Consider the following 25,432-nt stretch of genomic DNA (forward strand, 5'->3'; position numbering starts at 1 on the left):
ACTCTAAACTCTAAACTCTAAACTCTAAACTCTAAAACTCTAAACTCTAAACTCTAAACTCTAAACTCTAAACTCTCTAAACTCTAAACTCTAAACTCTAAACTCTAAACTCTAAACTCTAAACTCTAAACTCTAAACTCTAAACTCTAAACTCTAAAGGGGGAACCAACACACACACACACACACACTCATTATACTCACCTTTTCCCACTACCTCTGAACCTACAAAAGGAAAAAAGAACAACACACACCACAACAACATACAAAAGCACAAACTTTATGGATTTCACTCTAGTACAACACTTACACACCTGCTAAAGACACATTACAGAGGTCTGTCATTGGGCAAATACAAAAATGTCCTACTGCTGCCTGCACAACAACATACATCACTTTCTAGCCACAACCTCACCCCTTCTACACACCTGCTCTTCAATCCCTCCTGGGGGGGCTGCCGTACAATCTTACAACTTCAAATTACAAACAGTTACACAAAAACACTCTTTACCTCTTACCACTTTCACTCGCTTACAAAAATACACTCTTTGCATCTGTGCTGCGGCCTGTATACACTACAAACATGACGGGGATTAGTCTCTACCACCTCGTTCTACACTTCACAAGGACTCAAATCCTGCCCTCTCGCGACTACTCGCAATATTACACCTACTTCTACTCCTAACGCATCTTTTGCGCCTGGATTGCCAAACGGACCACGTCTACGTTCGCACCTTTCTAAACGTTTCTACTTTTTCGACACTGGGATCGAATATTCACTTGCATCTTTCTATTACAAAGCGTTATTTCTTCTACATTACTTACAATTATTGCTTTTCTTTCCGTTTGGACCTTCACTGCCTACTCCAACTCTGGGAACAGACACAGTAGTGGAGTGTCCCATCTAGCTCAAAGGCTCTCTACAGGAGGGATGAACACCAGCTCGCGTCTGCCGCGCAAACTCGTCCTGTTCTCTTCAAAATAACTACAACTATGTACGTCGTTCACTCAACTGGTCGCGTCCAAAGCACCATCTACAGCCCTCGCCTTATTCCCGTCCTCAGGTAAGGTCCGGATGCGTCTCTCTAATTCGAAAAACTTCTGTGTGAGCGATTGAGGCGCGATTACATGCAGGGAAATAGGTAAACTAGACGTGTGCGCGAGGACGAGCCGTTTACTCACCGTCACACAACAAACGCTCGCTCGCTCACTTACCGCTCTTAAGTTGACGAGCTCGTGAAAGCGGAGCGAACGACACGGACAAGCTGAACGGCTAACGACTACTACACTTTTACTGAGCGAACTAACGCCACTCTAATTACTTACATTACTTTTATGACAGTCTCGGCGGCACGTACACGCGTTACATTTCATCGCTACACAACACAAGGCGATACATTTGAAGAGCGAAGCGGCAAACAGGAACAACCCGGCTGGCCAGTCACACACGGTCCATCCGACACAGCTGCGTTTCAACTTGAGCTTCGGCGCTGGACGTCCGCTCACAGGACAACTGGCCCCAGCGCGGTCTGGACGGACGGACGGCCTTCGGGCGCTCGCTCTGTTGGGGACGCCTTGTGACGGTGGAATACATAAGGGGGGAAAAAATAAAACAAATCAAACACATTACAACAAAACCCAATTACGTAGTTCATTGACATCTGAAAAACACTTCGTTTTATTCAAACACAAGTTACACAAACAACGGGGAACGCCACCACAATTGCAATGACCACCTTTCCAGCATTTCAACAACTCCTAAAAAAAAAAAAAAAGAAAGAAAGAAAGGGGGAAACACCAATTCACACATTTACACAACCGACAACTTTCGACGTGCTCTTTCAGTTCTACACAAGCTATTTTTACACTCCTACACTTCAAAACGTACTCCTCCTGTGTGTGTGTGTGTGTGTGTGCGCGTTTCTTACATGCCTGCGTGAAGCGCTCGTCTTGACGGACGGACGGACAAACATCTGCTCAACACACAACATCAAGCACGACTTGGTCAATCTGAAAGGCTGGCGTGCTTCCAACGAAATGCGTTTCAATATTACATACCTGCGGGCGAGTCGTCTGGGATCCTGTCGCAAGCGCAACATCGCGGAACCGCACCGGTCGGCGCCTTACCTGGGGGGCGGCTCGCAGGTCCACCGAACTCCTTTGGACGCGCGCGCGCTCTCGTTTCCGCTTCCTTCCTCGCCTTTTATACCGTTTGCTTACGTCATCTCCCGCCTAATTAAGGGCAAGCTCAAACACCCGGCACGGACTTCTTCCCGCGTCGCCACAGCTGATTCTCGTCCGCTCGATTGAATACGCCAGGGCTGTCAAACTCCATTCCCGGAGGGACGGAGCCCCGCGGAGTTTAGACGCTACCCTAATTAAACACACCTGATCCAGCTAGTCGAGTACTTCACGCATGCCTAGTATATGGGATTTAGCAGGGTTCAATCTACACTCCGCAGGGCTCCGGCCCTCCGGGAATTCAGTTTGACACCCCCGGATTAGCGCTGTCGCTGTCTTCTTCTACTTTACACTGTTCGGTGCGTTTATGCAACCGGTCTTCTTAAAAGCGCTACCGATACAAATGACTCATTCATTCATTCGTTCGTTCATTGACATATACACACACACACACACACACACACACACACACACACACACACTAGCTAGCAGAAACACTACTCATTATGACACCCGTTATTCGTTGAACAGCACACGTCCACGCTAAACACTACCGATGCTTTCACGTTGTCAAGACGCTTCGTTAAAAACATGTTGGGTCTCGGATTTTGGCCGGGGAAAGCGCTCAAGTTCGTGCGATTCGCCTTTAAACCTAAACATCGAAACGCTTTCTACAAACGTCTGCTTTTGACATCGCGTGCTTCTTCCGCTCGGGACGGGTCCGTCTAAAGCGCTTCAGTACCGCGTCGGTTAAAGGCGTCGCCACAACACGTCGGACTAACAGATTAGCGAACGCGCCGGTTAACAATGACCGTACTTTTGTTACGGTATTTAATTGTTTTTGGACGTTAGCTTCTTGTTCAATGTTACTGACATTAAATAATATCAACACAGTCGCTTTTTCTTCTCCTAACCCCTTTTAGTATTACTATGCTCTTTTCTTTTTGATTTCGCTTAATCTTTCATTCTTTTCGTCATCATCCTGTTCATGTACACAGACACAAGGGTTTTTTTTTGTTTTTTTTTACTTCCTTAAACGTGTTTTAGGACATTTCCAAATTTCACAAAGTTTCATGTTACCATTTTCCACCTCGACTAGCACAAAAACATTTGTTTCACATAAAGCGTCGACTCAAAAATAAGACAATTACAGTACTTTTACTATTTACACATTCTCTACAACATCTTACCTGGACCTCCGTGTTAAGTGCAGTGCAGTGCAGTGTGTGTGTGTGTGTGTGTGTGTGTGTGTGTGTGTGTTTCCACATGCAAAGCATCGACCCGAACAGAAACGTGAGCAAACAATGTACTCATCGACAGCATTTTTCGGATGCCTCTCTACAACCCGGACCTTCTTACGCTATTCCTTAAAATGTCTTTTTTTTTTTTTTTTTTTTTTTTTTTTTTTTTTTGGCCTGTTGGTTTTTTTCCCCTAACAACTAACATCTGGGTTTCGGGGGCTCCTGTCCAGTGCTGTTCTAACACATTTGTGCGGGACGCAATATATATAGGGCGTCGAGCGAGCAAACCGCTCCCTTATCACACGATTGCACGGCTCGGTCACAATAATATTTACATCGTTTCACGCCCCCTAGGAAGTGACATTCGCCGTGAGCGTGCGCGTCTCGTTTGCTTGATCTTCACTTTTGCCCGTTTCACCGGGCCTTTGGGCCGCTGGAAACGCACGTCCGTCCGTGAGGCGCTCGTTTCCTTCCGCTTCCCGTTCCCGGTGCTGCGTATCAGCTTGTGCTCCGTCGGGGACTGCCGTTCAGAACCGCCTCTCGGTCATCTTGTCAAAATCGCCCGAGCTCAGGCTTTCGGGAGACGATCACGAGAGCTTTGGAATCGGGCCGAGTCTCTGAGGCTCGGGTACTACATCGACTCGTATCGGTTCAACACGACCCGGCCTCGCGTGCTCTTCAATGGTCCGCGTCACAACAGCCGGCGCCGAACACCTCCGCCGGCTCCGATGCGCGAGAGGCGGCGCTTTCTGACGGGAACCTGTCGTTAGAAAATGCAAACATTAAATGGTGTCGACAATTTGACAATTGAGTCAAACCGTCGATTGGTGCATTTACACATAAACGGCATTCAAAACTATCGTTCCTGTGTGAAATGACAAAATGGGGTTTACGAACGTTGCTCGTTTTTAACATGCCGAGGACAATTAGGACTACTTAAAAACAAAAAAAAACACCTAGCAGCCTCCAAGCGTCGACACACTTTCTCTGGCCCGTACAAACGCCGGCAATACGCTTTGCGTGTTATTTACACTGTAGAAAATGTCCGTAAATTTCACAGTAAAATACCGTATAAATGGTACAGAATAAAACCGTATTCCACAAAACATGGGACGACCATTGATTTTACAGTGAAAAACCGTAATTGCTTTTACAGAGTATGACCTTACATTTAACAGTTAAAAACATATCAAAAAGTACCGTATAAATGCTACAGGATAAAACCGTCTTCCAAAAAACATGTCATAACTGTAAAATACGGCTTATTGCAGTTCATTAACAATATACTAAGACACATGAATTTCTTACATGTGCAAAAAACATGTGAAATGTGTGTTTTTGGAACATTTTTCTGGCAATCCCATGTGACTTCAGATTTCAAAGCCCATAGTATAAATGTCCAACATGTGATGACACGTAAACAAAATTTGATCGTTACATTAACATCGTTACCAGAAAAACATTATGTCTTGGGCAATTCCAGGTAATTGCACATTTTGACACGACAAGCCTCGCGCGGGACACAGCGAACACATATTTTGGATTATAGCGGGCCTGGAAGAACTGCTCATATTTGACCAAACCCTTGATAGAGTTTAAAAGTGCTAATAATATCTGCCTAGATATGCACTAGTAAGACGACAAAACGTTCTTAAAGGCGAGATCTTTTGAGCACTGTAGCATTGGTATCGTTGGTGGTTGAACAATCATTTCAAACCAGACACAATTTCAACATGTTGGATAGTAACCCTAAAATGACATTAAAGAGCTTCAAATCTGGTAAACATCTTTGAATTCAAGTTTGCAGTGAACTCTGTTGCCGTGACACTTCTGCCGGCCCCATTTATTTCATATATTTCCTCCCAGTATGGCGGCGTAAGCAGAACTGGTCACGTGACTGCCAGACCTCTGTAGCACATTGTGTAAGAGTAAGAATCCGTTTTGGATATATTAGCTTGTTAGCTAATAGCTCATTTCTAATGTCGTAAACACGTTTGCTTTCATTTCAAACAACAGTAGAGTGCTTTGATTCTCTTTGATGACCACCATTAAGTATACGTAAGACTATGTTCCAAACATATTTCTCAGTCATGCTTTCAAGTCAGATATTGACATCTGTGTTACAGTAAAAGCCTTTTGTTCATTTTGTAAGGTTATGTGCAATTATTGCCCTCTTAACGGGTCTCATTAAAAATACATCAACATATTTGACACCACTGTACAGTGTGCACTTGAAAAACACAACTCAGGAGACGGGACATAAACATTTCTCACATTTTTGGTGCAACACTGTATAGAAGGACTTTACAATTGTTTGGTTCAATTGTCTGCCTACGTCCACTTTAACATTTGTACGTTTGATTTGAAAAATGGAAATATTCTTTTGCTGTAATTAACAGCGCTTTTACATTTTTTATTATTTTTTTTTAGGTTTGCCTGCTACGTTCCATTGAAAGACACTTTGACGTGTTTATTGGAGTCTGACCTATGGCCAAATTGTGCAATTTACCACCTCATATAAGATCAAATACAGACCGCGTGTCACTTGTAATGCTGTGTCGACAAAAACACTTTAAACACTTTGGCCATGACAAAGTTTTGTCAAGGCTCATTTCAGAAAGAAAAAAGTCAAAGGGACTGTTTTGTGCATTGCAGGGGTCTCGTAATATTGTAATATGGTTTTACACAACATTTTAGTTTTTCCCAATATTTCTGCAGGTATTGCCGGATGACACGAGCACATTTTCAAACAGATCCAAATGCATGTGGACCTCAGCGCACTCCTGAAAACTACCAATCTGCAGTAGACATTTTACAGTCTGAGGGACGACAAAACGTTGAAGGTGTAACATCTGGCTCCATTTTTCATTCGCTGTTTAGGCCGTGACATTTTTGAGCCCTTTACCTCAAGTACTCAAGTATTCAGTTCTGAATAGACGCATTTTAAGTACAGTGCAGTGCAGTGAACTCCAACAGAGTAAGGCTTTCTGGTCAGGCTGTTCAGAACTGGACTTCTTCCTGCGATCATGTGTGACAAGGTCAAAGAGCCCATGGATGATGTTTGGCAGTTGACCCTTCAACTAAAAGACATTGTGGAGATGATTTGTGCGCAGAACATTTCATTGCCAGAGGTCGCATACCTTCATGTTCTTATCCAAGAATATCTTGCTTGCACATTCTCTCTCTTTCCAGGACATGGACTAAAGCCTAAGCATCACTACTTGAGAGCAAGCACGGTTACTTTAAAAGATGCGCTAGAAACGTAAAGAATTTCAAAAACCTGTGCTTCACTCTCTCTGAAAGGCATCAATTGTACCAGGCTTATCTGTCAGAAGGGTCGATGTGTGAGAGAGAAAAAAACACCACTGCATATATTACCCACAGCTATATGCTGATTCTGTTAAAGATGCAGTGAGGCAGTTTGGATTTACAGAGAACAATACCAAAGTCTCAGCACAAGTCATGTACAGGGGTACGCTATATACAAAAAAGGCCAGTTCCTTGTGACAAACCATATGGACTCAGTAGAGTTTGGAGAACTTGCACTTATTTTCATGAAAGATAAAGTTGTTCATTTTCTGCTGAGAAACTATGTAACAGAGTTCATTCCTGCATACCATTTGCGTGAATTGAAAAATCAGACCGAAATAATGCACTGTGTGAAAATCAATGACCTGGCACATTTCTATCCTTTAACATCATATATGACGAATGGAAAAAAGGCTAATTCCATTAAAGCACAGTGTGATGTCACGCTGAACATGATGGTCGATCTGTATTTTCTCAGATTGTTTTGGTTGTTTTTCAGAAATGGATGATTCAGAGCTAAACATTTCAAACATTAGCGATGCCACTGATGCTGTATTACCTGAACTCCCAATCGCAACTACAAAAAATCTCTTGAGGACACCTTCAAATCACTTGGAGTGGAGACCCCAGAAGAAATCGGATCTGGGAGCTGTACTGAGGCCCATTCAAGCCAGGACATTTATTTCTGTTCTAAAGGAGACCAGTAAGTCCGTGTATATTTTAACAAAAAAAGGGATGGTTTTATTTCTAAATGACAATTCTGTCAGTTACTCGCTCTCTCAGATTGTTCCAAACGTACATACACATTTCTTTGTTCCGCTAAACGCAAAGGAAGATATTTGTAAGTAACCAAGCAGATCTCATCCCCCCATTTACTCCCTGTTTGGCTACTGACATTCTCGCTAATGGAAACAATCTGAGAGAGCGAGTAAAGGATGACAGAATTGTACAATTTTTACATTAACTATCGCTTTTATGGTCAGACGTACGTATTACTTTTGTTATTAAAAAGCAGCAAATGCTTTTGTCGTTACTTCTGGTAATGTATTATATTTCATACATTTTATTTTAACGGCGAGGCTAAATATAATTGGGACCATTAAAAGGATAGTTCACCCAAAATTGAAAATTCTGTCACCGAACCTGTATAAAGGTCTATGTTTCGCTGAACGCAAATGCTGAATACATTTTGAAGAATCTTTGAACATAAACGGATCAGAGGCCCCATTCACTTTCAAAATACCTCTTTAGTTGTCTTCAGCAAAACAAATAAATATATACAGGTTTGGGTCAACTTGAGGGTGAGTAATTGATTGCAGAATTTGTATTTTGGGGTCAACTATACTTTTAATGGTCACAATTATATTTGAAATAAAATATATACACAACATACATTTTGGTTTTTGGGACTATCCCTGTAAAGTAACTGTTCAACTGTTAAAACAAGTTTGGAATTTACTTACTATTTTGTCATTCTAAATGAACACCTGTTTTTTAATAACAATAGGATAATAAACGGTGATGGTGGTTCTCATTTTGGTTGAACTATTCCTGGTCCAACTTTTTTTACAGACAGCGTGATTGGTCCTGGATACTACTCCTTGGTCAAACTATCTCAAGCCAGGGTCGAAAAATGCAAGAAGGACCAGCACACCAAAAATACAAAAAGCGCATTCACGATACAGACGAATGTGACACTGAGGAAGTCACACCCGAAAAAAGAGCTGCAGTCCAAGATACATACGGCTGCGTTCATTGGGAAGTTACATTTATGCCCCTCAGTGAAACTGCTGAGAGTTTCTCGTAAAGTCTACATACTACAGTCAACGAAAAGATATCGACAATGGAACGGACATGAAAACTCTCACTGAGGAGAGGCCATTTTTGTTTCAGGAAAGTGGAATGGAAGTGCACTTTAAAGACCTCACAGGGACAGAAAAGGAAACAGGCTGTTGAACTTTACGAGGAATCTTTGTGCAACCAGGAACAAGCGTGTCTTACGGGCTGTCACAAAACTTGAAGTTTTGAGAGGACAGACGAATGGTCGCTCAGAGGATGTGAAAGACACGATTCTTCTACTTCTCTCCTATTTTGATGAGAAACAAGAGCTCCTTCTTCATTATGTACGAGAAGAGACAAGCCTTGCAAAGGATGTAGAGTTGGACAACCTGCCTCCGACGCCTTGCATTATTGTGTGCGGTAAGTTTCAGTTTTCTTCTTATACAGTAGCACCCTCAAAGCTTTAACGATTAAATGTTCATCTTGAGTTTATATATATATATATATTTCACATACTCCTTGCAGTATATGTTTAATTAGGATTGCCCAGATCAAACTGCACCACATAATAGATGGTTTTACGTATATTTCACAACACGGACTACTAATAATTCAGTTCTAAAGTTTAGATACCCTAGATGCTTAATACTGTATGATTTGACCTAAATCATGAGCGTTTCTGTGTTTTGTGGTAGTTTTCTTTCACAAGTCTTGTTTCATATTAGACATAAAACTAGCACATCATTTGCTTTTGACATGTTCTGCATATTTGGCCTTTAAAGTAACAGTTGTGAATGACCTTATACTTTTTAATTATGAACCATTTGGGGTATCTAAACTAGGTCACTTTAGTAAAAGGAGTCTGTGAGTAATCTGCGTTGTAGAATGTGTAAAATATATTATGTGAAATAGTTTTCCAGGGCAGGACTAAATAAACGGCAATTTTTATGATCAAATGAGTCAAATATGTAAATACGCATACCTCGCTACATGCACATAACTTTATTGTATTGAAATGTATCCACAGGACCCTCCTGCTATGCTGCTGTTCGATTTATGCTCAGTGTGGACCGCAAGATTGTGAATCATGACGTCACTGCATTCATCGCTGCCGTTTAAATGCCTAACGTTGGGCAGTTATTACTGTTTCAGTACACACCACCCTACTGAACTGGCATCAGTGCTTGAATTTTTGCAAACGTATGTAAAGACACCTAGGAGGCGAGGTTTACGATATCCCTCACAATCTTCTTAAGGGACGATACTACAGAAATGAAATATGGATATATTGTCAAGTAGTCAATATGTTACTTGTAGACAAGTATAGATTTCCTCTTCTCTAAAAATAACTTCACATACGGTCATTATTGTCAAAATAGCTGGCGACAAAAGTGAGTGCAACTTACAGATGAATGTCATTTAACCATGCATTGCCACATGTCCTATTCATCGTGTTAATGTTTTTGTCTGCTTGACGGGACCATACACATTTGCGTCTACTGTATTAGAGATGTTCACATTTGGTATGTGTACAATTATCTCATACTAACATGAATGTGATGAATAGGATATATGGCAATGCATGATTAAATGACATACATCTGTTTGAACATTAGGTGTACTCGCTTCTGTTGCAAGCTATTTTGACACTTATGGCTGTATGTTAAGGTATTTTTACAGAGGAAATATATACTCTGGGGGTCACGAACTGGCTTGGTGGCAAACAACTACACTTCCGCAATGTACTTCAAGTGCTCAATGTGCTCTATTTTCATGCACTAATTTTGTACTTAATATACTAGAAATTCTTCTTTGGTACGTCTTAAGATAAACTTATGGACTACTCTAAAATATATCCACATTTCATTTCTATAGTATTTTCCCTTAACAATATATATCAAAATGATCGTTGAAATGTGAGGGGTGTATTTTTGTGACATTTTGTATATGTGGCTACATTTGCAGAGGTTTTCAGTGTTGTTGTTTTTTTTTTTTGTTCTTTTAAAGGTGCTTCTTCATCATCAATCCTGAAAAGGGCACAAAGGTCGTGGAAAAGAAGAACAAAAAACGACTCCCAGTGAACCCAAGAGTCTTCACCTTCATCTCTGACCTTTCTGATCACGAGTGGCGAGAGACCTCGCAAAGGTGGCCTGCGACGGAAACGGTTTCCATGTTTAAACTCTTGTTAAACGTTGAAATGTATACTCTCTAAGCACTTGTGTTGTGCTTTGTTCTGCTTTAGTAGTTATTATTGTAAATATTCGACAACCTTTATATATTCCCAAGCTCAGTTTGAAGTGGCAGTTAGGGAACAGAAACTCTGAATCTACATTTTAAATGCGTAGTCTGATGCTGATTTTAAGACTGATCTTAAGCCATTGTTTACTTCTGATAAAATGTTCTGATAATGTTGTTTGAAATGCCTGCCAGTCTTCATTAAAAATACTTGGGACCGCTTGACGGTTTTTGATTATTTCATTTTGATGTTTAGCAATGTAACTTCTATCTCTCCCAGCTCCCAGCTAGTGTGATAAAATTATGCTTTCACAGAATTGTTTCATGAATTCACTTATATTTAATTGATTTGTAATAAAATAATTTCATATAATTTACATATTTTGTTTTTTCCTTAGTTTAAATAGTTTCCTATCTGCTTTAACCATAATTTTTACAAAATAAATCTTCAAATCAGACAGTCAAGATGGTCATGAACTGTAATTATTACAGCATAAACCTTTTAATTATGACAGTTCTGAGCTGTAAAAAAGATGGTAATGAACCGTAAATATTGAGGTTTAAACCTTTCAATTATACAGTTATAAGCTGTAAAAAAAGATGGTAATGAACCGTAATTATTACAACGTAAACCTTTCAATTATACAGTTCTGAGCTGTAAAAAAGGTGGTAATGAACCGTAAATATTACAGTGTAAACCCTGGAATTTGACGGGTACAAACTGTCTTTATAGCAACGTAAATGTGTTAATTAGACAGTTTTTAACCGTAAAAAAAAGCATTAAAATCCCTAAAATATACAGTACAGTGGGTGCAATCCCGTAAAACCAGTAACGTTGCTACCGTATTTTTGACGGTAAAGTTCTGGCAACCACAGCTGCCGGTTTCTTTTTTACAGTGTACTTAGGGAACGCATAAAACAATTACTCTTTTTCAGTCTATCGAGGAAATGGCCGATAAGGGTAAGCCATCTACGGGGTAGCCTCTGACTAAGACCTGGACTGGCCCAGATGTGTCGTGACTCTGTAGTTTTAAAGTCAAAACTACAAAGTATTCTCGTTCATTAATGATCCAAATATAACGTGACTACAATCGCGAAAGATTGGAGTCGCATCAAATTATGTCATGGGTCGGAATTACAGAATTGTTTTTTCTGTATTTCTTTGACGCTTTCTCTTTTATTATTTGTTCGGTTCTTCCACCTCTTTGTTTTTATCCCTTACTTAACAGTATCGTTTCATCTTTTCTCATTTTTACGCTTTCTATCGGTTACGTTTTTTGTTTCATCTTGGATGCGGTACTCGTTTGTTTTTCAAACGCTGTACTGCCGCATATCCTCCTTTCAACCAAAATACAACAGCGTTACTTCCATACGTGTCTGCAGTTCAAAACACACGTCGTATTAAACGTTAGCTGTCACCTAGGGCGGTGGTTTTTTCAATCTGCATGTCTCCCTCGTTAGGAAAAAGGTTCATGAATTCAAATGAGTGTGTCAGACAAGACAGACGCATGATCGAAAACCACGGGAAAAACCACGGTGTCAAACCCTGCTCCTGAAGGGCAACTGTCCTGGACGGTTTAGCTCCAGCCCCAATTAAACGCACCCGAACCGCTTCATCGAGGTCTTCAGAGTCGCTTCCACTTCCACACACATGTTATGACATCGTGACGGTCCCAAAGCTTCATTTGAATTTCTTTTTTAATCCCATTAAATGGGACATCTAAAGGTAAAGTCCGCTGCGTCTGAAAGGTTGCGTCGGTCTTTCCTGGATTTGGAAGACCTGTAGCTATCCTGTAGAGCAGTGGTTCCCAACCGGTGTGCCGCGGCACTAAGGGGTGCCGTGAGATCTTTTGAGGGTGCCGCCAAAATTTCGGGGAAAAAATTGCACTAACCTCATTCTCTCTTGGCGGGAGAGGGGAGGAGGGAGGGAGGGAGGGGAGGGTACTACCGAGATAGCGGAGAGTAGAGACCTGCAATCCCGCGGGAGTACCGCGGGTCTCGCGGGACCCGACGCAACCCAGGTCCTCGTGTGTGCGGGTTGCGGGAGAATGAAATTATTTGCGGGACTCCCGCAAAATGGAAATATCTTCAAATTAAATAGTTAAAAAGAAATGAAATATTATTTATCTGCTGCACAAAAGCAACACAAACAACTCAAAATAACGTACATTCTCACGTGGTTCTTACGAGGAACAAAGACCCACACCGAGGCAAAATGTCTGAAGAGCATGACACAGGTGGAGCGCTTAGTGCTACAGATATTAGTTCATTATTAAAGAAAGGAACATACAGAACTACAAAGCCAAACAAAGGGAAATCCGATATTTGGAAATGTTTTTCTATAGTATGTGACGGTATGGAAAGCACCTTTCCTTTGCGAGCTGCGACAAATGCAGCTAAATACTCGCATACAGCAGCCACAAGTGTGGAAGTTCAGGTCTGAAGCGTCATCAGTGTGCACAGTTTTAATGTTTACATGCGGGCGGGAGCGGGACAAAACTTGAATATTGCGGGCGGGAGCGGGAAAAAAATATTATCTAGATTGTTGCGGGAGCGGGCGTGAAAAATCTGTCCCGCGCAGGTCTCTAGCGGGAGAGTCCTTCTCCACCCCAGCCGTTCCTCAGTGAGGGTTGTGGATTGACGCGTATAACACACGTACAGCACAGGGCGCACATCGAGTCGCCAGTCGCCACTCGCCAGCATGCCTCAGTACTGATTGGTGACTCAAAGGAGGCAGAAGGTATTGTATTAAGCAGCACGTGCACGAGTGCACGTACATTTGTGATCAAGTGCAATTCATGTGATAAGCTAAAACTGCGTTTGTGGCTCTCTACTGAACTATCAGAAACTAATTTAAGCCTCTGTGATTTTGTGAATTCTTGATATGTCTGCTGATTCAACACTGAAAGTCACATTTGAGAAGAGTGACGTGACACTGGCAGCTTTTTGGCATGCAACATTGGGGGAATACCCTAATTTGGGTCACAAAGCTGTTTCTCTACTTTTGCCCTTCTCCACATCGTATCTGTGCGAGCAGGCATTTTCTGCCATGGCTACAATAAAATCGAAACAAAGAAATAGGCTTCTTTCACTGGAGGACGATATGCGGGTGGCATTGTCAACAATAACACCTGATATCAAGAGTTTGTGTTCCAAGCATCAATCACAATCAGTATACATGCATGGTGCACTGTGGTCTATTTGTGTGTTTGTCTTGTATCGTAGTGTAACACTGTAACTACTTGAATACATTGTGCAACTACAGTAAAACTTGTCACAATTACATATTTGCATCGTAATACTATTTTTTTTTATTAAGGCAGAATCAGTGTAAACAGTATTCTCATATCATCTAGGACTAGGTATAAGGTGTTGTTGCATGCAAACTCTCGAAATGAAACAAATAAATAAATAATAAGAAAAAAGCTAGAGAGATTTTAAATATCTATTTCCTTATAAGGGTGCCGGGAACTTTTGAAAGGCTTTCCAAGGGTGCCTCAAACAAGAAAAGGTTGGGAACCACTGCTGTAGAGCTTAGCTTCAGCCCTAATTAAAAACGCCTGAACCTGCCACTTAAGGTGTCGCTAAACCGGCCTCGCTATTGGGAGATGAGAGGGTCTGTATCCGAGAATACAGATTACTGTATGACCAATGTACCCATTTTCAATACTCTGCGGGTCTCGTCCCGAGTACTTTTCCCTTTCTCACCTGTGGTGTGTAGGACTGCGATTATACAAAGGACTGTAAGCCCCAGCGCTCGAGGGTCCGTCTGGCGGTTCACCGTCGGTCAGACCCACGGCTAAAGGATTCTGCCAGTTCCCCCCTCCGCTGGCGGTAGACGACACTGGTGAGGAAGACGGGTGTTTCATCAGAACAAAGCTCGATGCTTTTGTTGTATTACACATTTATAAAAGGTTAAACACAGATTCCGATATAACAGTATATCTTTTGTCTTTCACTTCTTGAACATCTGGTAGGTGTCCTAAATCAAGTGTGAATGCTAATCCTAACGAAATAAAAACAAAAACAAACTCCTGCTTTACCAAGAATCTCCTGGTCTCTTCTTAAAAAGAAGCTACAAACAAGTTTCCGACACTTTATTTTGACTATCCACATTTGAGAACGCGTTTGGTTCAGCTGGGCTGCCGTATGCTCGCTAGCTACGTACAGAGTTCGGGCTAACTTCTCTCTGACAGAACAGAGGCACGTTCTACGACAAGGATCTTGGCCAAACAATTGCTCGCCCTTACCTGAGGAGAACGAGTTGGTTCGGCTGGAGTGGCTGAAGGGCGCGGGCAGCGTCTGGTAACCCAAGCTGTGCTGGGAACCTCGGTCGTATTTGTAAGTGTACACCAGCTGATACGTTCCTGGGTCCCTGTGTCCGGCGCTGCGATTGTACCATCCCTTCAGGTGCTCCGCCACCAGAGCCTTGTACATGTTCTTGGTCAACACCTCGTTCAAGGGTCCCTGTCTTCCTCTAGGGGGCCTCACGGTGGCGTACGGATTCTGCGACAAATTATCCGACCCCTCGATTCCGTAATGCCTATTCCGGCTACGACCTTGGTAACCGTGCGCCGGGTAAGTGGGGTTCACGTTATAGTGACCCTCCAGTTCGCTCTCGTACACGTAAGCTCCGTTAGAACAAGGCTCGTATTCCAAGCCGGGATACCCGGCCACGTAGTACGCGGTGGGGCCGTAGTGGTTCTGCCGGTAGCCGTAACAGCCGGAATTGTGAGGGACCAAGTTGGGCATGCTGCCCGTGTTACCGTAGATCTCCGCTTTGCGGTGGAGCCGGTAGTCGTGGGATTGGGAGTCCGCGGTGCGGAAGGGAGGAGCGGCCGAGCAGGGGAGACAGTAGTCCACGCTGGACGTGCTGGTGTAGGGCGAGCGATCGTCCAGCGCCTCGGTGCTGTTGCTACGGCGGGACGGAGACGGCGGGAAGGCCGACTTGTTTGCGCGGCGAGAGTGGACGAGTTGCGACTGGGACTCCAAACTGCCACTGCGGTGCCGGAAACCACGGACGTGACCGTCCGACCTACGGGACGCCGTAAAAAGCCTTGCTTTAGGTCACAGAGAATGCACTGAATTGTATTGCATTGTGACAATGCGACTCACCTGAGCTGGCTGCTGCTGTAAGCGTTACGGGGCATGACGGGGGTTTGCGGTAAGCTGCCAAGGTCCTTTGGCGTTCTGGCTAAAGTTTTACACGGACTGCTTTGGGCAGAGAACACCTCGCGGGGGACGTAATAATGTCCCGGGCCTTGGACCTCATGATCTAATCTGAATAGAGACAAAAGAATTCCAGTGACGACGATGGCTAAACCCAGAGCTCAAAAGAAAAGTACGATATTTTGACACATTCTTTTCGTGACGTTTTTTTCAGCGTAGCTACCAAATAGGCCAGAAGGCTAGACAATTGCAAACACGTTTATCGTGCTTCAGCGCGCGACAACCGCTACCGTGACTGATAAATACTTACAAATGTTCTCATAAATTACACTTGAAATCACATTGACCTGTCGGACATGTCGTACGTGAATATATTCGCACCTGTTAAGAGCTCCGTCGTGATGCGTGTCGCCCGATGACGATCGTCTCTCTGCGTCGTATTCCAGGCCGGACGATGACAGAGGAGGACTGAGACACGGAGAGCACTGGACGGAGCGGGAACGCGGCCTCTGGCCATCGTCTTCTAGAGACACACATATCGTTTTTCACTGCTGTGTTTTCTGCATATAAATTCATTGTTGGATCTACTAGGAGTGCGTTAACGTGCGTGCCTCGGTGCCTACGTTAGGGAACAATGCTGACTTGTCGTAAATCTTAATGACATAAGCAGAGAGCTGATAGTGGTTTCACAATTAAAGTCATTACCGTCATCCAGAGGAAGACTTTCACACAGAGAGCTGCACTCGGACTGAGCTAGTTCGTCTAGGGAAGACAGAAATGACGTTACGTTAATGAAACGCGACGTGAATTGAATCGATCGTTTCGTCAAATTAACTGATCGTATTGATCAATCGCGTGTATTAGATGAGCTCTACAATCAGAGTCACAGTAAAACTGCACCCATCATTTGTTTTTTCTCTTAATGTACTGTATATCAAAGTATACTATCAATGTACTTTCTATCAAAACTTGCACCGTGGATGTCATTTGTAACACATTTGTCATGATACAGTTGCAAAATGTATACGTTTAACATATATCGTCTTTGCATATAATATTAAATGGCAAGCTTTAATAAAAAAAAAAAGGCACTACATCTCTCTTCAAGTCACTTTAAGATTTCAATGTACTACAGTTTTTGCGTTGCTGTTGTTCTACTTTCTTGACCTGCGATGAGCCCCTGTCTGACATACCGGCTATGATCACAGAAGCTCTCTGTGTGGGTTTCTGCCCTTTCTTCAGTCTGTATTGGTTCATTTCGTCTTCAATCTCCTGCAGCTTCTGCATGGCGTCCAGACAGTTCCTCCTCCTTTTCTTCCTCACTAATTTAGAGATGTCAGGCTCAGCGGCGAGCTTCTTGGCCGCCTCCACGATTTTCTGCTGCAAAGCAAACCGGCTCTCCAGATTTCTGAGGTACGGATCCTAAGAAAAAAGATTGTTGATTATTTAGTATTCCGTATGCCAAAACTTGAAATACGCCTGTCTGTACGAGTGACAAGAATCGCCAACATTTGCGGTCCGTACATTGCATTACAAAGACGATACAGACCCATTACGACCTGTCGCTTCAAAAACAAATATATCCCAAGTTCTCAATCAAAACCTGTGGGCGAAACCACCGATCGATGAACAGAAATCCCTTCTTCTTTTTTTCCAAGCTTGATCTCCAATGCAAAGCCACATCCTGGAATTATTTGGCAGCTGAAATCGTACAGGTGATGCCAGACAAACGCGAGAGGAATAGAGCCAAACCCCCAGTGTCTGATATATTATTCGGTCCTCTACTCGGCAACGTTGTTGTGCGCCACTGTTTCGCACTAACCTCGTTATATGGGAAAAGGTCATCCAATTTGAAGGCCGTCCCGACTCTCCTCCGAACATGAGGAGGGGTTTCTCCTTTGATGAGGGGATACTCTTTCGGCAGTTTGCCGGTGAGTTCCTGAAAGCAGATCAAACGTACTGTAAAAGGGTGCAAGTCACAAAAGAACGAGAAGAAAATGATCAATCATTCGCATAAACAATCCAACCAAAAGGGCCAATGTGATTTCCTTTTCATTCATGCAATGGGAAAACAATTGTGATTCTCATTACTGTGAGAATAATGAGAATGCGCGATGACAAATCATACTGTCTTTAAGATTTTCAAAATGTAGCAAAAGCGGTTCTAATATATTTCTTGACATCTTCCTGTTATAGAAACAATAGTACTTTTTTAAACGATTCTTTGAAGAATCAAAATACTTTTTTCATCTAGGGCAGTGGTTCCCAACCGGTGTGCCGCGGCACTAAGGGGTGCCGTGAGATCTTTTGAGGGTGCCGCCCAAATTTTGGGGGGAAAAATTGCACTAACGTCATTCTCTCTTGGAGGGGGAGGGAAGGAAGGGACTACCGAGATAGCGGAGAGTCCTTCTCCACCCCACCCGTTCCTCAGTGAGGGTTGTGGATTGACGCGTATCAGCACATCGAGTCGCCAGTCGCCACTCGCCAGCATGCCTCAGTACTGATTGGTGACTCAAAGGAGGCAGAAGGTATTGTATTAAGCAGCACGTGCACGAGTGCACGTACATTTGTGATCAAGTGCAATTCTTGTGATAAGCTAAAACTGTGTTTGTCGCTCTCTACTTAACTATCAGAAACTAATTTAAGCCTCTCTGATTTTTTTCCTTTTTTTCACAATACATCTTATCTGACAGCGTCGAAAAAGAAGGATGGATAAGTTCGTAGTGAGGAAGCGAAAAGTACAGGCGGATGAATCTCCAGACCAAATGGTGGCTTCCAGTATTGGTACTGCTTCAAAGTCAAACACTGAAGGTGTTCCTGCTCCATCTGAATCAAATTGCGAAAAGGGGCAACACGCATCTCTCTCGAAGAAAAGGACATATATTGATGCCTATTTAGCATTAGCATTAGCATTTAGCATTAGCATTCCTTATAAGGGTGCCGGAAACTTTTGAAAGGCTTTCCAAGGGTGCCTCAAACAAGAAAAGGTTGGGAACCACTGATCTAGGGAATCCAAAGAAAACAGAAAAGGCTCTTTTCTGTTCTTTGAGCCGTTGAAGTAGAAATCTTGTAACAATACACGTCTCCGTTGTCACTTTTGACCCATTTAAGGCATCGTTTCTGACTAAAAATACAATTAAACTACATTTGTCTACAACACAAAATACCTTTTCAATATGACTATTGTAATACGGTGATTCCATGTTATTTATCAGACTTGCTATTTCATAAAGTGATCGCAACCGATCGACTTGTTTGCTCTTACGGCCTCCCGCAGGCATATTTCCTTCAGCTCCGTCAGTTTTTGGCCGAGTACATCCTGGATCTCTCTCTCTTTCTTTCTCAGCTCGGCGAGTTTCTCCTTTTTCTGGTCGTCGTTCATTTCAGAGTCGGCCGAACCTGTGAGGACAAATGCATAAAATAACAGAAGCGTTCGTTATGGCAGGCAATAAAAGGAAAAAGATCACGTCGGGGACTTCGGTGACGAGTATACAGTGAGCGTAAAGGAAAGGCTCGAGAGGAAGCGTCCGAGCAGCGTGGAAGCGCGTTGGATGCTAACAGAGCGTATCCTGAGGATCAGATCAGAGCTCGCGTACCTGTTGAAACCAGACTCCCGTTGCTGGCCATGATGAGCTGATTTTTCACTCCGGCGCTCAGTTTGTTCATCCTTGAAGCTCCGTTCTCTGTCAGGTCGGACGCGATGTCTCCTAAACTCCTGGCTGTGGTGATTTTCGCCTGTCGGTTGGTATGAATAGGATACGGGATTTTACATTAACCCTATAAAGTCGTAAGGCCTCTCCGTGATCGGCGCCATCAAAACTCGCTGACTTCCTCTTAGAGAATAAAGCGCATATTCTAGCATATATCATACTATGAGACGTACAAGTTCGGTATAATGTTCTATTTCACAGAGCTACAAAAAAAGCTCATTTGTGCTCTTTCCTTCTCATTGGTTACGCAAGCGGGGTTTTTTTTCCCAATTCCTAATTTTAGCTCAAATTAGCACACACCCCGGAAGACAACGGGTGTAGTGCAACTATTATTAAGAACAGGACATGTTTCATAATTCTGGAACGGTGTAACGCCTGATGTCACTTTTTGGATTCGACTCTTGTCAAACCATATGAACCTGCTGTTCTTACGTAGATAGATGTATATACGAGAGAGACCGTGTGTGTGCTGACTGACCTTGCTCTGTTTTCTGTTCAGGTAGAACTGGTGTTGGCTGATGGCCATGACCCAGATGGTTTTGATCAATGAGTGGCTGGCATACCAAGTGTGGATCACCAGCCCTGTCTGGCCAAACGTGCGCTTAGTCACTGTTCGCCTGGGCGTGCGCGCGCGCACACACACACACACACACACACACACACACACACACACAAAGAGCATGGTCACTGGAACACATTCAAAACTAAATCTGGAAAACTTCACACTCTGTAAAACAGCAGTTCACACAGTTTTATTAGCTTTTAATAGCTCTTAATACATCTAATAAACCTAAAGTATTACTATTTTATGCTGACACATTTTTTTTTAATCTTCAAGGTTTTTATTTTCAACATTTCTTGTATTAAATACAAACGTTGATACATTCATAGTTTCATAGTATCTGAATTAAATGTTGTTCTTTGAGACTCTCCATTCAGCATCTTGAGCAGCAAATTATCATATTACACTGATTTCTAAAGGCTCGTGTGACACTGAAGATAAGATGATGAAAATTCAGCATTAAATAACACAAATACATTCATTCAAATAGAACATATTGTACATTTTAATATTATTTCAGAACATTACTATAAGACACTCAAAACACACACCTGTGAGGGTCGTTCACCTCCACGGCAAACTTCTTCTCTCTGAAGTACAAGTTCTCCAACTGCTTCCACTGGAAGAGCTAAATCAGGAAAAACAACATGTGAGCCGAGGTGCTTCGCCGACTACACCCCGCTGCCAAATGACTCGGTACACGTCGACCTGGCAACCGCTGCAGTACCGCGCGTAACCACAGCGATCCTCAAACTAGACTGCCTCGTCGCTATTAAAAACACATTCGCAACCAAGTCGTTTTGAGCATGCATTCGCCGTGCATTCATACAAAGGTTTGGGGTTTGTACAGTTTTTCTGATTTCTCACAATTAACACACCTGCGTTCATTCGGTCAAAAATACAGTAACAACTGTAATACTGACAAATATTATTACAAGTGAAAACAGCTGCTTTCTATTTGGATATGTTTTAAAATGTCATTTATTTCTGCGATGAAAGCTGAATTTTACTCTTCGTGTCACGAAATCGTTCGAATTGGCTAAATCTGATGGTTTTAAGAAAGTTTCTGATCATTATCAACGATTTCATGTTTTTCTGAAAACGAATACATTTCTGAGGATTCACAGACAGCATTAAAGCAAACATTTATTAGCATTTCTTGTTGTTGTTGTTTTTTTTACAACAGAAACCATTACAGAGAAAAACTCTTTACTGTCACTTTACCGTCTGACCCCAAACCTTTGAAAGTTAATTTTTTTTTAAAAATGCACACATGTAACACCGACCCCACGTTTCTTTACTTATTCTTCCATTAAAAGTATGGTCCACCAATGACCCGTATAAAATCCAGTACCCGCACTTTCTCCTTCACGGTTTCATTCGCCCTGCGAGAACAAACCCTCTCAAGACTTCCCGTGCGAAACTGAATTATCCAGCTTTTAGAGGCTCTTACCGGTGCTTGGGAAGGTTAAACGCCGTTAATCAAATCCTGAGCTCCTTCATTATGTTAGCGTCTACTCTGCCGAAGCGTCTCTCCTGGTGGTTCCTGACTTGTCTCATCAGGTTTCCTCCAGGAGCTCAGGCACGCAGTCTTGGCCCAGCCTCGCCGCTCATGACATCAGTCAGATACCAGCGCTCGAGCTCAGGGTGGATCAGTCTCGCTCAGGCTGGGCCCGCTGCTCCACCTGTTCTAACCCAGCCCGGGCCGCTCGCTTCACCGCCCCTAGCGCGTGATGAGTTACGTAATCCTGGCCATAATCAAAAAGAGGATTTCAGAAAACGCTGGAAATGGAGTTCACTAGCTGTGGGCCCCCGCTGCGTAACACACCCGACTTCTTAAGCATTTCACCGTGTGACAGAACTCAAAGGCGTTCGCTTGCAGGGTTGTCAGGTCTGTGACACAAAACCGGCCCGGCCGCCAATCGGCCCAACTGTAATACATCAATTATTCGCAAACGCACACCGATGCAACAGTTGTTTTACTTCCACCCAGACGATACGTGTCGAATGTTACGCTTCCTTTCTATATCTCATGTCGTACCCTCAAGCGCAAATAAACTATGAAAGCAAGTGCCGACAAGCCGTGAGTCTCATCCGGGCAAATCAAAGCCTCATTTCACGGGATACGCTGAGCTCCGTACGCTGACTCACGACTGCTTACATAACAAATGTTCCTCCGATGCCCGGAGATAGGAACAAATACTCACCTTTCGGGGTTTTACTTTATCTTGGTGGTCATACTGTCCTATGCCTTTGTAGCTGATGCCCAGCCACCACGGGATTCCTTGCTTATCCTGCCGGACGAGACCTTTGCGTTAGTTACACGTGTACTCCGTGATAACAGTAAAGTATGCATCATTTCAAGCAACAAACCCTAAACCAAACCCTAAACCTAATTCCATGCAAACCTGTTAATTGGTATTACTCGATGCTCGTCTATGCGATTACACATCACCGGAGAATAAAAAAATGGCACCAAAAGTGATAAATATAACAAATATATAATACTATATAGTGCTGTCAAATTATTTCAAAGTAACAAATTAATCACTAATTATTCTGAAATGAATCACACTTAATCTCATTACATTTCTCAAATACGCTTTTACAATCTTCCAATTAGTGTACAAACAACAAACGGAGTATATTTTTTATAATCGTTTAGTGCCAAGTACTACTGAAGTCCCCGTGAAACACATTTTCCCCCCTGAACGTTAAACTACAGCCTTTCAACCTTACGGTCTAAATGAGCGCTTTCAATTTTAACATTCGTTACTATATTTATCGCACATAAACCCATCGTCATACATGCCATATTTAGCTACCCGGCCCTTCAGCAAGTAAGACGTATGCGGAAATTGAAGTTATCAAGCACTAAATTAAATTCGATTAAACGTCCATTAACGATTAAGAAACGTCGCAGGGGCCTGGGTTACGTTTTACTGCATAAAGGCGCAAAAAAATGTTTTACTGGAAAATGAATTACACGCATTAAGGCCAATTTTGACGGCGCTATTTATATACGATTATATTAATAAGTTCAATGGTGATACGTAAAGGCATATGGCGATCGGTCTGACACAGTACGCATTCAATTTTTACCTTCACTTCATAATAATGCACTCCATACGTAGGCAGTGACTCCACCAGGGTCAAATACCTGAAACGGATCGTAATCATCAGTTATACATTGGCTTAAGATCGACGCTTAACAGCATCTTAAGCGTCATCGGCGCACGTCGGTCCGCCAATCATAAATCAGCTCTCCCCCGAAGGCCCCGCCCCCTCCCCCCGAGGCCGATCATTGTTTTTCCGATACTCACTGCACAATGGCCTGTCCTCTGGAGAGCCCTCTCAACAGCTTGTAGTGTTCAATCACGCGCTCCTCGCTGCAAAAGAGAAGGATGATGAAAGCCGCTCCACGGAGGATACATCTCCCCAAAGCTCAGCGCGTCAGCACAAACACAGCAGAGCGAGATCATCGGCCATAAAGCGCTCATAAAGGGCTAGAAATGCAGCTTCAGCATCACGGACTCACGGGCTCTTCGTGTAAATCTCGGCACTGTCTGTGTCGCTGCTTTAAATGACACGTCGGTAATTAAACCGCTTTAAACCGTGACAACATACACTATAATGCAGTAATCACATTTTAATCGGTATTTTGCGCCAGCTCAAACTATCTTTTGCCGATAAAATAGTGCCGTCAGGTTTTACTAGTGAGGAACTGGCACTGAGTTATTTTGGTACCACTTTCTATTAAGTGGCCTTAAATACGGTGTGCTTACATAAGAAAAAGTGTAAAAAAAAAAAAATTGCGAATAGATATGCTGCGTGATATCACTGCGCCCGCTGCGGCCTTGTTACGGCAGCAAACTTCCTTGATTATTACGCCGGACAGAGAGTATAGTTCCTAGTCACATCGGCCTCGGAAATGTCAACGTTTCATTTTCCGCCGCTCTCGGTGCACGTTACAGCTGATCAAAGAGTTTACAAATTTTTCCGAATTAAAACTTCACTCTTCTGCGGTTTTTAACGCGACGCTACCGGTCTAATCGGATTCAGTGATCTATGCTAAGCTACGCTAAAAGCGCTAGATCGGCCGAAGGGATTCAAACACAGTAAAACTGGAGAATGAGTCCATTTCCAAAAAAAGTGGAGGGTGGGTTGAAGAGTGTACATTTCATTACAGATGTATCTCTATATACGTATTTTTAAACAATATGAGTGCAATGTAAAATTACGTATGTACACAATAAGTGCATTGTACCGAATTAGCCTTTTAAATGTAAGTGCATAGTAGTTAAGGCCACTTAATATAGTCATTTTTGCGCCTGACCTTATTGAATATTTTATTTTTAACTTTCACAAAAGTTACGGGGGGAAAATATTCCAAAGAATCATGCAACGTGTTTTTACTAACGCTTGCACGTTACTGGTGCCATTATCTATCTTCCAAAATAGATTTGTTTTGCGCTGGAAATGGCTGCAGTTATTGTTGCAGAGGGTGTGGAAGAAAGGAGAGTATTTTTTTCCACACATATTAATTTATTCTAATTGCCCGAAGAACACGTTTGTTTTGCATATCGCATCGTTTGCCAAAACATGCTGTTACTTTTCATTTGCTTCAGGGAAAAACTTTCATTTTTTCACCTCCGGTTCTTTTTAGCGTGCTGTGGCTTCTTGCTTTATTCATCCTTTATTTGTGTTGTATTACAGTGCTCGATATGTAAATAAGTGTGTTCTTTAATACGCACGTCGTTAGTAAATTACCCGCAATACTTTCCACGACCATCTGCCCGCAAGACTTTTTTTGATAACACAGTGCAGTAAATTGTAATATTGTGAATAATTATTACGATTTAAAAATAGCCGTTTGCTATTTCTGTTTCAAAATAGAATTTTTTCGCATCACTACTGCGGTTCTTCATTTCTTTTTTGAAAAGCCAATTTTTATGCAGTGCTCAACAAAAATGCATATGATAGCCATAATCATTTATTTTCCAATAAAAGTGTTCATTTTAAAAAATGCAATTTTATGTAAAGCCAACAAAATGTGCTGATGTCTGGATGAAAACGTGTTTTACCAGTACGCTAGAGACGGGTGCTCCTTCAGGACTTTAGTGGGCAGCGCTGGAAGCTTCTTCAGATCTACTCTGGTGCTTTCGTCACTACAATGAACACAAATAGTCTTCAACACGCAGCCGACGCTTTTTTTTTCGCTGGACATGTTATAGGGTTTTAGGCTTTCA

General features: G+C 42.6%; 1 protein-coding gene and 1 long non-coding RNA gene across 7 annotated transcripts in view; one reads left to right on the top strand and one right to left on the bottom strand.

Annotated features, from left to right (window-relative positions):
- The first annotated feature begins 176 nt into the window (after positions 1-176).
- Positions 177-10,967, top strand: LOC122328882. Of its 2 annotated transcripts, XR_006247846.1 has the most exons (5): positions 177-1,061; positions 7,228-7,431; positions 8,301-8,927; positions 9,535-9,707; positions 10,515-10,967. It is a non-coding gene; the product is annotated as an uncharacterized LOC122328882 (long non-coding RNA). The 2 variants fall into 2 exon arrangements; XR_006247845.1 differs by lacking the exon at positions 177-1,061 and having other exon boundaries at positions 4,188-7,431.
- frmd4bb (FERM domain containing 4Bb) overlaps positions 3,612-25,432 on the bottom strand; it is a 47,457-nt gene continuing 25,636 nt past the window's right edge. For 2 of the 5 annotated variants that reach the window (XM_043224864.1, XM_043224863.1), the window contains exons 8-23: positions 25,268-25,351; positions 23,507-23,572; positions 23,286-23,343; positions 22,391-22,477; positions 20,735-20,811; positions 20,100-20,238; positions 19,508-19,646; positions 19,177-19,310; positions 17,734-17,850; positions 17,105-17,333; positions 16,617-16,673; positions 16,293-16,434; positions 15,858-16,022; positions 14,993-15,777; positions 14,451-14,586; positions 3,612-4,179 (exon numbers count right to left, since the gene is read on the bottom strand). In XM_043224864.1, the coding sequence (XP_043080799.1) occupies positions 4,098-4,179; positions 14,451-14,586; positions 14,993-15,777; positions 15,858-16,022; positions 16,293-16,434; positions 16,617-16,673; positions 17,105-17,333; positions 17,734-17,850; positions 19,177-19,310; positions 19,508-19,646; positions 20,100-20,238; positions 20,735-20,811; positions 22,391-22,477; positions 23,286-23,343; positions 23,507-23,572; positions 25,268-25,351 (2,497 nt within the window). In that variant the 3' untranslated portion in view covers positions 3,612-4,097. The remainder of the gene's footprint in view (positions 4,180-14,450; positions 14,587-14,992; positions 15,778-15,857; positions 16,023-16,292; positions 16,435-16,616; positions 16,674-17,104; positions 17,334-17,733; positions 17,851-19,176; positions 19,311-19,507; positions 19,647-20,099; positions 20,239-20,734; positions 20,812-22,390; positions 22,478-23,285; positions 23,344-23,506; positions 23,573-25,267; positions 25,352-25,432) is intronic. The other 3 variants (XM_043224865.1, XM_043224867.1, XM_043224866.1) reach the window with 3 other exon arrangements.

This window comes from Puntigrus tetrazona, chromosome 23 (assembly GCF_018831695.1).
Source record: "Puntigrus tetrazona isolate hp1 chromosome 23, ASM1883169v1, whole genome shotgun sequence".
Taxonomy (NCBI): Eukaryota; Metazoa; Chordata; class Actinopteri; order Cypriniformes; family Cyprinidae; genus Puntigrus; species Puntigrus tetrazona.